At 43.8% G+C, this 15231-nt stretch overlaps 2 protein-coding genes across 20 annotated transcripts in view; one reads left to right on the top strand and one right to left on the bottom strand.

Moving 5' to 3' along the window:
• Positions 1-191: 191 nt before the first annotated feature.
• The window catches only part of TSGA10 (testis specific 10), a 169443-nt gene continuing 154403 nt past the window's right edge, over positions 192-15231 (top strand). For 6 of the 18 annotated variants that reach the window (XM_054547305.2, XM_024242273.3, XM_024242268.3 and 3 more), the window contains exon 1: positions 13906-13998. In XM_054547305.2, the coding sequence (XP_054403280.1) occupies positions 13942-13998 (57 nt within the window). In that variant the 5' untranslated portion in view covers positions 13906-13941. Of the gene's footprint in view, positions 273-13627; positions 13747-13873; positions 13999-15231 lie in introns of those variants that run through there. The other 12 variants (XM_063713357.1, XM_063713355.1, XM_024242276.2 and 9 more) reach the window with 10 other exon arrangements.
• C12H2orf15 (chromosome 12 C2orf15 homolog) lies at positions 1196-13546 on the bottom strand. 2 transcript variants are annotated; one of them, XM_002811687.5, is made up of 4 exons: positions 13160-13546; positions 12694-12810; positions 7488-7579; positions 1196-4499 (listed from the first exon to the last, which is right to left on the bottom strand). In XM_002811687.5, exons 3-4 carry the CDS (start codon positions 7511-7513, stop codon positions 4148-4150), a joined length of 378 nt encoding a protein of 125 aa, XP_002811733.1. In that variant the 5' UTR covers positions 7514-7579; positions 12694-12810; positions 13160-13546; the 3' UTR covers positions 1196-4147. The 2 variants fall into 2 exon arrangements, with proteins under 2 accessions (XP_002811733.1, XP_054403317.1); XM_054547342.2 differs by lacking the exon at positions 7488-7579.

The raw sequence follows: 15231 nt of genomic DNA, 5'->3' as shown, positions 1-15231 counted from the left end.
GTGCGACGCTGCCCCGCCCCCTGAGGGCCGGTCCCCTGAAGCGCCAGAGAAGGAGGGGCGCGCAGGGATCGCGCCTAGCCTCTCCGCCTGCGGGGCCGTGGGTTCCCGGCAGCCCGCAGGGGTGCTAAGTAAGGGTCCTTCAGGGCGGGAACCAGATTCGAGGCAGGGACGCAGGCTACGTTCGAATAAAAGTGCCGAAGGTCATAAGGCCCCAGTTCAGATGGGACTTCCCCGCGTGACAGCACAGAGATAACGGCCACCCCTGGGCGAAGGTAGGAGAGCGGGCGTGCCAGGTTGGAGGGGGCATTTGGTGGAGCAAATTTAGGGGGAGCCCCCAGAAGCCCAGAGCAGTCAGGTCCCACGACGGGCAGGAAGGAGTACCAGCAAATACTTTTGACTGAGCATACAGGTATTACGCTGGGTCTTTACATATCTCCTCCAAATAAGTGAGTCCAAATGGCAGGTAACTCGAAAGGTGAGAAATTCAAGTCAGTTTTAAAAGACACATTGCATTTAAAGGAGAAACGGTATTCGCAGATGATAATACAGGATGGAATGAGTCAGAAAACATGCTGAGGCTAGTGATCATTCCCATTTGCCAACTCACTGCAATTGGCAAGAAAACTCTGTGACTCCATGAGATGGGAAATGACACCAGCAGTGAGATGGGAAATGACACCAGCAGTCAAGGTAGCAAGGTAATAGTTTTGGCTAAGTTTTGCTGCATAACAAACTGCCTCAAACAGTGGTTTATATCTCTAACGTGGGCAAGGTGGGTGATTCCTCTGCTAGTTTCTCCTGGGCATATTCATGTGGCTTCATTCAGCACAGGTTGGCTACGCTGGGCGGTCCAAGATAGCCTTATTCATGCTCTGGCAGGTGCTGCCTGGCTGCTAGTCCATCTCAATTCAGGCCTAATCTTGGAAGCAGCGCCTCAGCCATATTCTATTGGCCAAAACAACAACAAAGCCAGCCCAGAGTTAAGGCGTGGGGTAATGGACTTCACCTCTTGAGGAGAGAAGCCCAAAGAATTTGTGGTCACCTTTTTCAATCTTGCACAGAAATTAATCTCTCCTTCAGTTAAAATAGAAACCACTAAGACTTGCCTCTTGGAGTAGGAATCATTCAGTTTTCAGTTTGCTGATGCTGATACGGTAAATGACCAGGGGGGCTTCATATAAAGCTACAATGAAGACATAATGACACCTCCTTTCTTTATTATCACACGTTTTACCAAGGTCACTCTGAGTAAGTCTATCTTGTATTATGCAGGTGGGAATGAATTTTGTTCAGAGTTAACTGCACTAGGAATTTTCCTAGTTATTAAAAACAGTCACAGAATATTCTTGCTCTTTGCTTATATTACTTCCTTCTAAATTCCCTTTCTCTGAAATCTGAGATGGTACAGTTTTGGGTTTTTTTTCCCCCTAGTTTCTTGATGAAGAGGTTTTAAAGAATCCCATTCCCTCCTCCCTGCGCCAGGACTTCTGTCCCTTGGTTATTCTTACCTTTACCTACTTCTTCAGCTTCTCCACTGGAACCTTTCAAGTGACACTCAAACATGCTGTATGCTTTAACAATCCTCCAGTGACCTCACCTCTCTTTCCACTTGTCATCCTGTCTGCTACCCTTCTGAGCCAAGCTTCTTGGAAAAACTGCTATACATCCAGTATCTACTTTCTCACTTCCCATTCATTGTTTCAATGTACTCCAAAATGGCTTTTTCCCCATTATTCCAGCAAAAGTGCTTTTGCTAAGGTCACGGGTGACATTCATATTGCTAGATCCAGTGGACTTTTCAGTCTTCATCTAACTGTTCATTTGACTCCCTCAACCTGGAGATTCCTGTGGACAACTTTGACATTACCCTGTCAACTCCTCAGTCCCTTTTGCCAGGTTTTCCTCCAGCCTCACTGCCAACTCTGCAGTCCCCTTTGCCAGCTACCCTGCTCTAGTCAGCCCTAAATGTTGGAGTTCCTCAGATCTTTATCTCACACTACATTTTCCTTAAGCAATTTCATTCATTTTATGGCTTTAAGTACCATTTCTGTATACAACTTCAAAATTTATATTTTTTAGTTCCATAGATACAACTGCCTTGTAAACCTGGTAAGTCTAAAAACCATGCTCCTGAACTCACTCTTTTTCCCCAGGGATCCTGCATGCATCTAGCCTTTTTTGCCAGAAGCCCTTTCTTCTTCCTCACTTTCCGCTTCCAAACCATGACTACATCCTGTCAGACTTCACCTGGATTCTATCCCCTTCTCTCCACTTTTCTGACCATCACCATCATTCACTTAGACAACCATGTCACTGCAAAAGCTATAAATGTCCTCAGAGGCTGCTCTATGGAGTAGCCATTCTGTTGTTTCTTTACTTTATTAATCAACTTGCTTTCAAAAATGTCCTGAGATATGCTTTCCCATTTCCCACAGTTAAAATCAAGTTTATGGCCCAGTGGGAGGATCACCTGAGGCCAGGAGTTTGAGACTAGTCTGGGTAACATTGTGAGACTCTCTCTCTAAAAAAATACAAAAACATGCTGGGTATGGTGGCACATGCCTGTAATCCTAGCTACTAGGAGGCTGAGGCAGGAAGATCACTTAAGAACAGGAATTCGACACTGCAGTGAGCTATGATTGCTCCACTGCACTCCAGCCTGGGCAACAGAGTGAGACCATCTTAAAAAAAAAAATCAGCTTTATGTGGTATGTCTTGTGTTATGTCTCTCTGAATGCTATACGTTTCTTCATGGCATATCACAGTTTGCATCTTATATAATTACTGTATAATGTCCTGTCTTTCCTAGTAGACAGGCACAAAAGTCTACAAGGCACTGGCTATTTTATTCACTACTGTATCTCCAGCACCAAGCACAGTGCCAGGCTAGGTGAACAAATGAATGATTTATGTATTTTTTTTCTCTTCTAAAGAATTACGTTCTGTAAATAATAAAAAGCATTGTCTTTTTGGCTCATGTCCCATTCAACAATTGTTTTTCATTCTCAATATTCCCTACAAACACATTTGTTTAGTATTTTTCTGATTAATAAAATATAGCTTCCCCCCCTGGAAAAGATGCCCTTTCCTCTTTTAAAATGAATATTAAAGAGATTTCCAACTACCAGATATTTTCATAACTGATATACAAAACAAGGTTTTTAAACACCAGGTTATTTTTCTCATATTAAATATTGGTGACATAAAATGGTACCATCTGCAAGACAAACTATTAACACTTGGAAAGAACACTTTTCTAACTCTAAAATGGATTCTATGTGGGGGGAAAAAGCAGTTTTAAAGGCACGATTTAAAATGTGAAATCCTTCTGAAGATATGCAATTTATTGGTCTTTTGCAGTTTATTGGCAGTGATCTTTTACAGAACAAAAATGCAAAATGTAAGAAAGTAAAGTATCCTAAAGCAGAATCCCAAAATGGAAATGTAACATACAAAACTGGTACACCAGAAATAGTGTGAAATACTGATGTCACATTGCTTGGACATTTTTTTTTTTTTTTTTTGAGACGGAGTTTTGCTCTTGTTGCCCAGGCTGGAGTACAATGGCATGATCTCAGCTCACTGCAGCCTCCGCCTCCAGGGTTCAAGCGATTCTCCTGCCTCAGCCTCCCAGGTAGCTGAGATTACAGGCGCCCGCCACCACACCTGGCTAATTTTTTGCATTTTTAGTAGACATGGGGTCTCACCATATTGGCCAGGCTGGTCGCGAACTCCTCACCTCAGGTGATCGACCCGCCTCGGCCTCCCAAAGTGCTGGGATTACAGGCATGAGCCACTGCGCCCGGCTGCTTCGACACTTTTTTAACCACTTGTTAAAGAAATACATTAAAATGAAAATGTTTTGGTGCCATTCAAATACTGTTACTTAAAAACTCTGGTTTTTAAGAAGGATATAATACCAGAAAAATCTGCTTTGAATTTTGGAAGGCTTTTTCACCCTAAAGCAACTGCCTTTTGAATAAGCATCATTAAAAAATGCAGTGTAAGATGATTCACAAATAGTGCAAAATAAAGCAATAGTCTTCTGTCATTTTGTCAAGGTTTCCTAATAAGGTTAAGTTCTCTTTCAACACCCCCCTTAGTCAAAGGCAGTTTTTGGTTTCTTTGGTAATATGTACAAATTGCTTCATTCCACATCTGTCATTTCTAGTCCATCACTTTCTTTGACGTATACCACTGAACCCAAGGCTTTCTCAGAAAGAGATCCTGTGCCAGTCCCTTCAATCCTTGTAAAGTTTTCTTGATTTGTATCTTCTAATCTTATTTTCTTGGTGTTTTGAAATAACTGAGTCGCTGGTTCCAACCTGCTTTTTTCAGTCCCTCGTATTAAGTGATCATCCACTTTTGAATCCATATGTATAGCAGATACCTGAGTAGCAGATTTACTAAGTGAAAATCCCATTAGGATAGCTGAACAAATATGAAAGTAATTTGCAGGTACCCTTTTAAGTAGTGGAAGCGTTTCTTCAACTTGATTACTGAAAAAAAAAAAAAAAGTAACAAGTGAATGTAGCAGGAATTTCCCTAACTTCATGGCAATGTTTGTTTGAATGAAAAGCTGTGGTGATACTAGAAATATAAAGTAAAATTGCCTCTTACCTTTCAGTGTTTACATTTTCTTTGTGGGAAGGTTTGCAGGTTCTAAAGATTTATTTGAAAGTCTTTTTAAAAGGGAATTTATCTGATTATATGTTTTATCACCTTTCAGAAAATAGTAGAGCTTCTCTTAATCCTTTCTTTCATTCTTGCTAGTGAAACCTCTTAATTCATTACTAATGGGTTAAAGAAATAACTACTGAAGGCCAAGTACTCTGCTAGTACTTTATTTTCTGCAAAAAATAAAGATGTCCTATAAAGATACTTGTGATTGGCTAGGTGCGGTGGCCCACCCCAGCACTTTGGGGGCCAAGGCGGGCAGATCACCAAAGGTTAGGATTTAGAGACCAGCCTGGCCAACATGGTGAAACCCCATCTCTGCTAAAAATACAAAAATTAGCTGGGTTTGGTGGCGTGCACCTGAAATCCCAGCTATTCAGGAGACTTGGCAAGAGAATAGCTTGAACCCAGAAGACGGAGGTTGCAGTGAGCCGAGATTGTGCCACTGCACTCCAGCCTGGGCGACAAGAGTGAGACTCTGTCTCAAAAAAAAAAAAAAAAAAAGATACTTGTGATTAAGGATGCCTAGTCTGTAAAAAGAGATGATCGGCCGAGCGCAGTGGCTCACACCTGTAATCCCAGCACTTTGGGAGGCTGAGGCAGGCGGATCACGAGGTCAGGAGATCGAGACCATCCTGGCTAACATGGTGAAACCCCATCTGTATTAAAAATACCAAAAATTAGCCAGGCATGGTGGCGGGCACCTGTAGTCCCAGCTACTCGTGAGGCTGAGGCAGGAGAATGGTGTGAACCCGGGAGGCTGAGGTTGCAGTGAGCCGAGATCGCACCACTGCACTCCAGCCTGGGTGACAGAGTGAGACTCTGTCTCAAAAAAAAAAAAAAAAAAAAAAAAAAAAAGCAGCAGATGATCATGTAGCATGGAGGGAGGCCTTGGGAAGTTTCCCAAAGGAGGGGAGCCTAGGTTAGGGTTTCGCTTTCAAAGATGGGCAGGAATTTGGTAGGCAGAGTTGACCAGGATGGCAGAAGGGACAGGCTTCCTGTACAGAAAAGGTTTGAGAAAGCCCAGGGCTTACTGGAGAAGAATGACCTACCCAAGATGCTGTAGTAGCAACCTGAGATCTGGAGGAGATTCCACAGCTTCAATCGAAAGCCCTCACCCATTTTTTTTTTTTTTTTGAGATGGAGTTTCGCCCTTTCACCCAGGCTGGAGTGAAGTGGTGCGATCTCGGCTCACTGGACCTCCACCCAGCAGGTTAAAGTGATTTTCCTGCCTCAGCCTCCTGAGTAGCTGGGATTACAGGCACCCGCCACCAGGCCCAGCTAATGTTTGTATTTTTATTATTTTTTTTTCCAGTCTATATTTTATTTATTGTGGTAAAATATATATAACATTTACCATTTTAAACACTTTTAAGTGTACAATTCAATGACATTGAGTACATTTACATTTTTGTGCAAACATCATGGTCATCCATCTCCAGAACTTTTAATCATCCCAAACAGAAACTCTAATGTTTGTATTTTTAGTAGAGACGGGGTTTTGCCATGTTGACCAGGCTGGTCTCGAACTCCTGACCTCAGGTGATCCACCCACCTCAGCTCCCAAAGTGCTAGGATTACAAGCATGAGCCATCGCACTCAGCCTCACCCACTTTTTAGAATGTATTATGTCTTTAATATTTAGCTACTGTGGTATCTTTGATAGTTTACAATTTCATACTCATCAAGCTCTAATTACTGACTGAACATTTCTAAAGAATCATCTTGAAACCCTGTTTATCCATATTTGTGACTGAATATCAGTGTTTATAACAAAACAGAGTCCTGGGTCTACTGTAGTAGCCTAAATATAGTAGTTACTCAAATATTAATATAACAATTAGGTAAATAGTATATATTTGGCTTTCTGGGAATCAAATACAACTTAGCTAAATTTTTTAAGATCTCTGATGAAATTCTGAAATATGGGTATATTTGATTTTTAGATTTGGAACTTGAAGATGAATTTTTCTTCCTCATCAAAGGAATATCTAATACTGCCTTCAAATTAATAAAATTGAGTTTATTCTATTCTTTGGTTTCTCTTTTTCTTAGAAAGGAAATACTCCTGTCAAATGCATAACTTGAATCTAAACATGAGGAAACAATCAGATAAACCCAAACAGAGGTATCTTCTATGAAACAAATAGCTTCTACCTAAAAATGTCAATGTTATGAAAGACACAGAGAGGCTGAGGAACTGTTTCAGATTAAAGGAGGCTAAAGATACATTATTTCAAATGCAACCAATGCTCTTGAATTGGGAAGGGGATGGAATGTACTACAAAGATCATTACTTAGATAACTGGAACATTTGGAGATGGGACAATATTAGATAATAATATTGGATCAATGTGATAAATGCCATGAATGTGATAATTGTATTGTGGTTATATAAGTCAATGTCCTTGTTCTTAGGAAATATATACTGAAATAGTTAGGGGTGAAGAATCGTATCTGCAACTTGCCCTCAAATTGTTTAGCAATAGATAGATAGGTAGATACATAGATACAGAAAGAGAGTAAAATATGCAAAATGCTAACAACTGTTAAATCTAGGAGGTAAAGCTTAAAAAGTTGTTCTACATATTATTCTTACTACATTTCTGTAGGTTTAAAACTTTTTCAAAATACAAAATTGAAAAAAGGTTTTAAAAAACACAAAACTCTATAAAACATGGCATTTGAAATCAACAAACGTAAAAGAATGGTAACATATAATTATCAACTTGCGCATTAAACTTCAATCTAATAAAAGGACTGAGGAGGACCCAAATATAATAGGGTAGACTTGGCCCTGTGAGTCTTACCTTAACTTCCCCAGAGTTGAGGACATGAAGGGTGAACAAGTCTACTGGGGGCCTCTTTGGACTGGCATTTAGGTTGCCATTCGAGAAGAAATCTGGAATATATATGTAAGAATAAAGGTACATAAAGAGATAAATCAATCTGGAGAAAAAGAACAAAGTGGCTTTCTTTACTAGATATTAAGATATGCTACACAGCTGGGCACAATGGCTCATGCCTGTAATTCCAGCACTTTGGGAGGCCAAGGTGGAAGGATCTCTTGAGTCCAGCAGTTTGAGACCAGCCTGGGCAACATAGGGAGACCTCATCCCTATCAGAAAAATATTTAAAAAAATAAAAAGATATGCCACAAAGTGAAAGTAATAAAAATAACCTTGTACAGGTACAGGAACAAATAATCAGTAGAATATGACAGAGCTGTAACTTGGACTTAGGTATTTCAGGAACTTCACATATATTACAGGTGGCACTATAAGACAAAGCAGATAGAACAGACTAAGTTTAGTATGATAGTATTGTGAACACTGGCTCGCTATGTGGACATAAGTTAAGCAGGATCTTAAACATAGAAGTGGGCTGGGCGTGGTGCCTCACGCCTGTAATCCCAGCCCTTTGGGAGGCTGAGGTGGGTGGATCACGAGGTCAGGAGTTTGAGACCAGCCTGACCAACATGGTGAAACCCTGTCTGTACTAAAAATACAAAAATTAGCCAGGTGTGGTGGCGGGTGCCTGTAATTCCAGCTACTCAGGAGGCTGAGGCAGGAGAATCGCTTGAACCCAGGGGGTTGGAGGTTGCAGTGAGCTGAGATCATACCATTGCACTCCAGCCTGGGCGACAGAGCAAGACTCCGTCTCAAAAAGAAAAAAAAAGCGGAGTGCAAATGCATTAAAGACCTAAATGTGAATGGCAGAACTGTAAATGCAATAGAAGAAAATATCTGCTACCTTGGAGTGAAGAAAGATTTCTTGAACAAGACTAAAAAGCTTAAACAATAAGGGAGGAAAACAGGTGAGTTTGATTACTCATAATTGAGAATTTCTATTCAATGAAAAAAATATAAACAAAAAGATAGATAAGAGACTGGAAGGAGATATTTTCTGTGTCCAAAGCTGATGGTATTTAATGGCTGGAATAAAAAGAGAACACCTAGAAATTAGCAAGGAAAAAGAAAACCCGATAGAAAAATGGGCAAAGGATATAAAAACATAATTCACAGATTGAGGAATCCCAAACAGATAATGAGAGTACATAAAGAGATATTCAAACTTAACTAGGAATCAGAGAAATTCAAGTTGCAAAGAAATTGCAACCTCCACCTTTCTGGGTTCACGATTCTCCTGCCTCAGCCTCCCGAGTAGCTGGGATTACAGGCACCTGCCACCATGCCCGGCTAATTTTTGTATTTTTAGTAGAGACGGTGTTTCGCCATGTTGGCCAGGCTGGTCTCGAACTCCTGACCTCAATGATCTGCCCTCCTCGGCCTCCTAAAGTGCTTGGATTACAGCATGAGCCACTGTACCCGGCCACATCTGGCTAATTTTTAAAATTCATTTTTTTGTAGAGACAGGGTGTCACTGTTGCCCAGGCTGGTCTTGAACTCCTGTACTCAAGCAATTCTCCCACTTCCCAAAGTGCTGGGATTACTGGCGTAAGCCACCATGCCTGGACTGGTTTGAACCTTTTATAACAAAACCCAGATCACAGCAGTCCTCTGCTCAACACACTCTAGTTGCTTCCTATCTCAGAGAAAAAAATTCTCTACATATCTGGTCCCCAGCTGTGGTAGGCAGAATAATAGTCTTCAAAGATGTCTTTGTCCTAATCCCCAGAAGCTGTGACTATGTTATGTTACGTGGCAAGGGGGAATTAAGGTTGCTAATCAGCTGACTCTGTGGGTGGGAAAATTCTCCTGGATTAATTGGGTGGTACCAATGTAATCACAAGGGTCTTTTTTTTTTTTCTTTTTGGGACAGAGTCTCACTCTGTTGCCCAGGTTGGAGTGCAGTGGCGTGATCTAGGGTGACTACAGCCTCCGCCTTCTGGGTTCAAGTGATTCTCGTGCCTCAGCTCCCAAGCAGCTGGGATTACAGGTGCCCGCCACCACAACCAGTTAATTTTTGTATTTTTGGGGAGAGACAGGGTTTTGCCATGTTGACCAGGCTGGTCTTGAACTCCTGACCTCAAGTGATCCACCTGCCTCGGCCTCCCAAAATGCTGGGATTATAGGTGTGAGTCACTGCGCCTGCCACACAAGAGTCTTTAGAAGTGAAAGAGGGAAGTAGAATGTGTTAGCCATGATGCAATATGAGCAGGACTTGACTGGCCATTTTTGGCATTGAATATAGACTGGGATCACAAGCCAAGGAACATGGGCTGCCAGTAGAAGCTGGAAAGGCAAGAAAGGGGATTTTCCCCTACAGCCTCCAGAAGGAATGTGGACCTGCCTGACATCTTGATTTTAGCCCAGTGAGACCCAATTTGAACTTGTAAATCTCCAGAACTGTGTGATAATAAATTTGTGTTGCTTAAAGACACCAAGTGTGTGGTAAATTGTTGCAGCAGCCGTAGCAAACAACTACTAGCAAGCACTCTCTCCTGTCTCTTTGCCTTATTCGACCCCAGACCTATCACCCCATTGCTGTTCCTCAAGCATATTCTATGCCAAACCTTCTCCTGCTTCAGGACCTTTGCACTTACAGTTCCCCCAGCCTGAAGCAATTTTTGCATAGCAAACCACATCCCTTGAGGATAGTTAGTGACATGGGGCCTGGAACTGTGAAGAATGGCAGACTTACTCATGATGGAGTAACAGAGACCAGACTTATCTTCATGCTTTCAGCATCTTTTTTTTTTTTGACAGAGTTTTGTTCTTGTCCCCCAGGCTGGAGGGCGATGGCGCGATCTCGGCTTACTGCAACCTCTGCCTCCCAGGTTCAAGCAAGTCTCCTGCCTCAGCCTCCCGAATAGCTGGGATTACAGGCATGTGCCACCACACCTGACTAATTTTGTATTTTTAGTAGAGACAGAGTTTCTCCATGTTGGTCAGGTTGGTCTCGAACTCCCGACCTCAGGTGATCCAACTACCTCAGCCTCCCAAAGTGCTGGGATTACAGGCATGAGCCACCATGCTCCACCTGCTTTCAGCATCAAAACACAAAACACATGAAGCAATGGCTTTTAGATATTGGACAATAGGCAGTTCGGGAGAGTGATCCTTGAGAGACAGGAAATAAAGTAAGCCCTATGAATGGACATTGCCTGGAACTTTCAGGCCTCAGCATAAGGAGGAAACTATCTGATTTAAAAAAAGGAACACAGGCCGGGCGCGGTGGCTCATGCCTGTAATCCCAGTACTTTGGGAGGCCGAGGCGGGCAGATCATGAGTTTAGGAGATTGAGATCATCCTGGCTAACACAGTGAAACCCCGTCTCTACTAAAAATACAAAAAAATTAGCCGAGAATGGTGGCGGGCACCTGTAGTCCCAGCTGCTTGGGAGGCTGAGGCAGACGAATGGCATGAAGCCGCGAGGCGGAGCTTCCAGTGAGCGGAGATTGTGCCACTGCACTCCAGCCTGGGAGACAAAGCAAGACTCCATCTCAAAAAAAACAAACAAACAAACATAAGGAACACAGCATCAGTGAGCTGTGGAACAAGATCAAGTGGCTTAACACATATGGAATTGGAGTCCCAGATTTTTTTTGAGGGGATCAGGAAGAGGATAGTGAAAACAAAACAAAAAAAAGTAATAACAGAGGTTTTTGTAGTGAAGCTTTTGAAATGATGGAAAAATTAAGGGACTAGAAAACCGAGACCTTAGAAGGTGTCTGTCACGAGAGAGAGCAAGCACAGGGTACTATATAAGGCTTAGCCTGGGCCAGGCACAGTGGCTCATGCATATAATCCCAGCACTTGGGAGGCTGAGGTGGGTGGATCACTTGAGTCCAGAAGTTCAAGACCAGCCTGGGCAATATGGTGAAACCGCATCTCTACAAAAACATACAAAAATTAGCTGGGCATGGTGGCACATACCTGTGGTCCTAGCTACTCAAGGGGCTAAGGCAGGAGAACTGCTTCAACATGAAAGGTGGAGGGTGCAGTGAGATGAGATCATGCCAACGCACTCCAGCCTGGGTACGGGGCAACAGACTGAGACTCTGTCTTAAAAAAAAAAGGCCGGGCGCAGTGGCTCATGCCTGTAATCCCAGCACTTTGGGAGGCTGAGGCGGGTGGATCACGAGGTCAGATCAAGACCATCCTGGCTAACACAGTGAAACCCTGTCTCTACTAAAAATACAAAACAAAGAAAAAAAAATAAAGCTGGGCGTAGTGGTGGGCGCCTGTAGTCCTAGCTACTTGGGAGGCTGAGGCAGGAGAATGGCGTGAACCCGGGAGGCTGAGGTTGCAGTGAGCTGAGATCGTGCCACTGCACTCCAGCCTGGGCAACAGAGTGAGACTCCGTCTCAAAAAAAAAAAAAGGTTTAGTTGGGGCAGGGTGGGACACTCACTACCCCTTGGGTTTCCACAGAGGGAAAGAAATTTTTACTTTCTCAGGTTAGGGGAGAAAGTCAACAGTTCTTGATAGGAAAAAAAAGGAAAATCTTTTTACCCTCTTTTGGCCTTAAAATGATCATTTCCTTATATTCTTTCCAAATAATCTTCAGTACCATCTAGGTGGCATACATAAGTGCTTAAACTTTTCTTATTCTTTCTATAAGGGAAGTACTTTCCTACTTCCTATATTAATAATCTCCCCACCCCCAAAGTCTTCAACTCCAACTGATAGTTTTAAACTTAGAACATTCTTTCCTATTTGTTTTTAATAATGCTAGATAACGTATTCAAAATAATCTTAGTATCTGAAGAGGAAATGAGATTATACATTATTCCCTTTAACATAACTTCTCAGTTATTTTGTGCATTAAAAAAACTGTATTTCCGAGGATATGTGCTCCTTGTGTCCTCTAACCTCTTAATCTAAAATAACAGGGACACTTAATTTTTTTTTTGGTATCTAATTATACTTACAAAGTATATGATATCTGAAAATAAATGCGACAAAATATGAGACCATGTAATAACACGATGAAAAGACATTGGAAAAACATGGCACTTATATTAAATGTATTTTTATGACTAAATTTGTTCTAACATAAAAGTTGTTTATCCCTGCCAATGATATCTTGTGTGGGAAAAAATGAGTACTCACCTGGCAAAAACAGGAATTGTTAGTCTCCTCAAACGAGAGCTTACTCTTGAAATACACAGCGTTCTACCATATCAAGGTCATCAGAGAATTGCTGTAAAAACCTAGTGTCTATGTCATCTGCAGGAAAAGGAGATAAAGTCACTATTATCATCCAGAAGCTCTTGGGTTATTTAAGAAGGGACATGGTAGGTATTAAGAAAAATTAAGAAGACTTTTTTTCCCCCCCCATTCTGGGCTCCAAAAAATTGATAGAAGAATGCAGCGCTCATTCTTTTTCACTAAAAAGCTCATTTGTCACTTTAAGGTGAGGGGATTTGGAAAAGGACTGGCATGTGGAGAAGGAATATCGGTCAGGAATCTGGACTTTGTTGCTAGATCTGCCACTTCCTGATTCAGCCCTGATCGTGCAGAGCTGACCAAGGCCGTGGTCCCCAGGCTCCCCTGACTCCAGGCTGCCCCCGCTCACCGGGACAGGCCGGCTCGTTCCCTGCAGGCTGCAGCGGGAGGGCTGGACCTGGAAGGCTCTCTCAAAACGGGCCCTGGCTGCAGCAGGAGCTGCGCCCGAAAGCAGCTCTGAGAGTAACCGGTTCACCGAACATGGGTCCAGAATGATGCCCAAGCCCTGGGAAAAGTGGCACAAAGCCACCGCCGCGAAGCAGCAGGTGTTCCAAGCTGAGGGAAGGCGGGGCTGCGAGAGACAGCCTTGCGCATGCGCGTTCCATCCAGGTGCGGCAGCCTCAGGCAGGGATTAAGAAATGCGTCGTGGAAAAGGGGGCTAGCGGCTGGTTACTAGGAGACGGGACGCTCGGGTCGGGCTTCTAGGCGCTACGTGGGCGTGCGCCTGCGCGGCGCGGATGGGCCAGGAAGGGGTCCCTGCTAGGTGCCCTGACGTACGCGTCGCTCCGTGCGTAAGTGCGCGCGCACGGCTTGTAGACCCCGCGAGAAGGAAGGTCGAGCCAGGTACGCGTGCGCACCGGGCCTGGGGGCAAGCGGGACGGAAGCAAAGCTGGGGCGCCGGGGAGGTGGAAGACGAGCCCCACTCCGGTACAGAGCGTGAGGGCGGGGCCACGGCGGCGCCGGCTGGCGCTAACCGCCCCCGCCTCCTTCCCGAGGGCTCCCTCCTTCCACCGACCCGCCGGGGCGGGGCCAGGACGATTTGGGGGCGGGAAGGGAGGAGAAAGGGGCGGAGGATGGAGGGTGGGCGGTTCTCGTATCCCCCGCGGAGGCCGAGAGCTGACAGTCTCGGGGATGAGCTCTGGGCAGGACGGCGGGCCGAGGAGCCCGGGGAGGGACCCGGAGCTCCAGGTAGAAGCTGCGGAGATGCGCGGGGTGGGGAGAGTGCTGCTACTGGGCTGGAAAGTCTCTGAGAAGGCGGCTGCAAGCGGGCAGAGGTGGCGGGTGCGGGGCCGTGGCGGGCGGAGGTGGGCGCTAGCCACGGGAGCCGCTGTGAGGGACAGCGGCGGGCGCAGCTGCCGGCCGGAAGCTCAGCAGCACGCGTTGCCCCTGTTTCTCAGGAGGTTAGGTTTGAGCCCAGTTCCTATGGTCACCGATTCGCGTCCTCCCGCAGCTCTCCGCTTGGTTGTTGGGGGGACTGTTCAGTTTAGAAACGATCTGGAAGCTCTGGTGGAGCCGAGGAATTTGGAAGTCACAGATTTGGGAGTTCAGCCTGACTCCTGATCGCTCATTTCTGAGCCTCTTTCTAGACTTGGGGTGGTGAAAGGCTGAGATTACATAGGCATTTGCATGAAAATCAGATAATTTTAGTAAAAATTATACACAGTAAAGGCAGGGAAAGCTGGCTTTTGTTGGAAAACTACTGGAGACTTAAATTGGATAACTAGGTGATCATGGACTTGATACCTAAAAACTCACAGAAATATACTTTTTTTTTTTCGCGGCTTCAGGAAAGTTTGCATAGATGACAGTGTCCCAGCCTTTTCCTTCTTCCATTCCAGGACCTTATATCCTAGGAGATTTCTTTGTTTAAAATTTTCTGTACTGGTGTTCAGCATTTCAAGTATACTTTGTTTACGTGTAAGGACATAAGTAGAATAACAATAGGTTTGTAAGTAGAAAAAAACAGGTTAGTTATAGAAGTAGGATGTCGCATTCGAATCTGCTTCCAGGATAAGACAGATTCTTGTTTGTATTTTAATTGATTAATGAGCCAAACTCTTCAGTCTTAATTAGTGGGAAATAACTAGGACGGTACATTAATGAAATATTAATTTTAAATCCTAAACTTTGGCATTATTTAATGGCAGCTTCCAAAATATCTCACGTACTGTTTACCTTCCGAAGAAAAATCACTGCTTGTAGCCCAGAATATAATCAGGTGTAGAGATTCTCTGGGAGATCTTTTCTGTCTTCTTTTTGAGTTGCTTAGACTAGTTTGTTTAGGACGATTTGGTTTTGAAGTCCTCCATACACAGAGGCAGTTAGAGGTATTCTATTTATCTCCTTTTCAGATTACATATTCCTTTCCCTCCCCAGAGATAGCCACTCTCCTGACTTCTAAGATGGCCACTTCCTTGATTT

Source organism: Pongo abelii, chromosome 12, assembly GCF_028885655.2.
Source record: "Pongo abelii isolate AG06213 chromosome 12, NHGRI_mPonAbe1-v2.0_pri, whole genome shotgun sequence".
NCBI lineage: Eukaryota > Metazoa > Chordata > Mammalia > Primates > Hominidae > Pongo > Pongo abelii.
This window is presented reverse-complemented; position numbering and strand designations above follow the sequence as displayed.

Bases quoted from the DNA above. Each gene is read 5' to 3' on its own strand.
- C12H2orf15 (XM_002811687.5), bottom strand. From the start codon at position 7,513: ATGTCCTCAACTCTGGGGAAGTTAAG. The intron at 4,500-7,487 runs GTAAGACTCACA...TTTTTTTTTCAG, and splicing joins TCAACTCTGGGGAAGTTAAG to TAATCAAGTTGAAGAAACGC.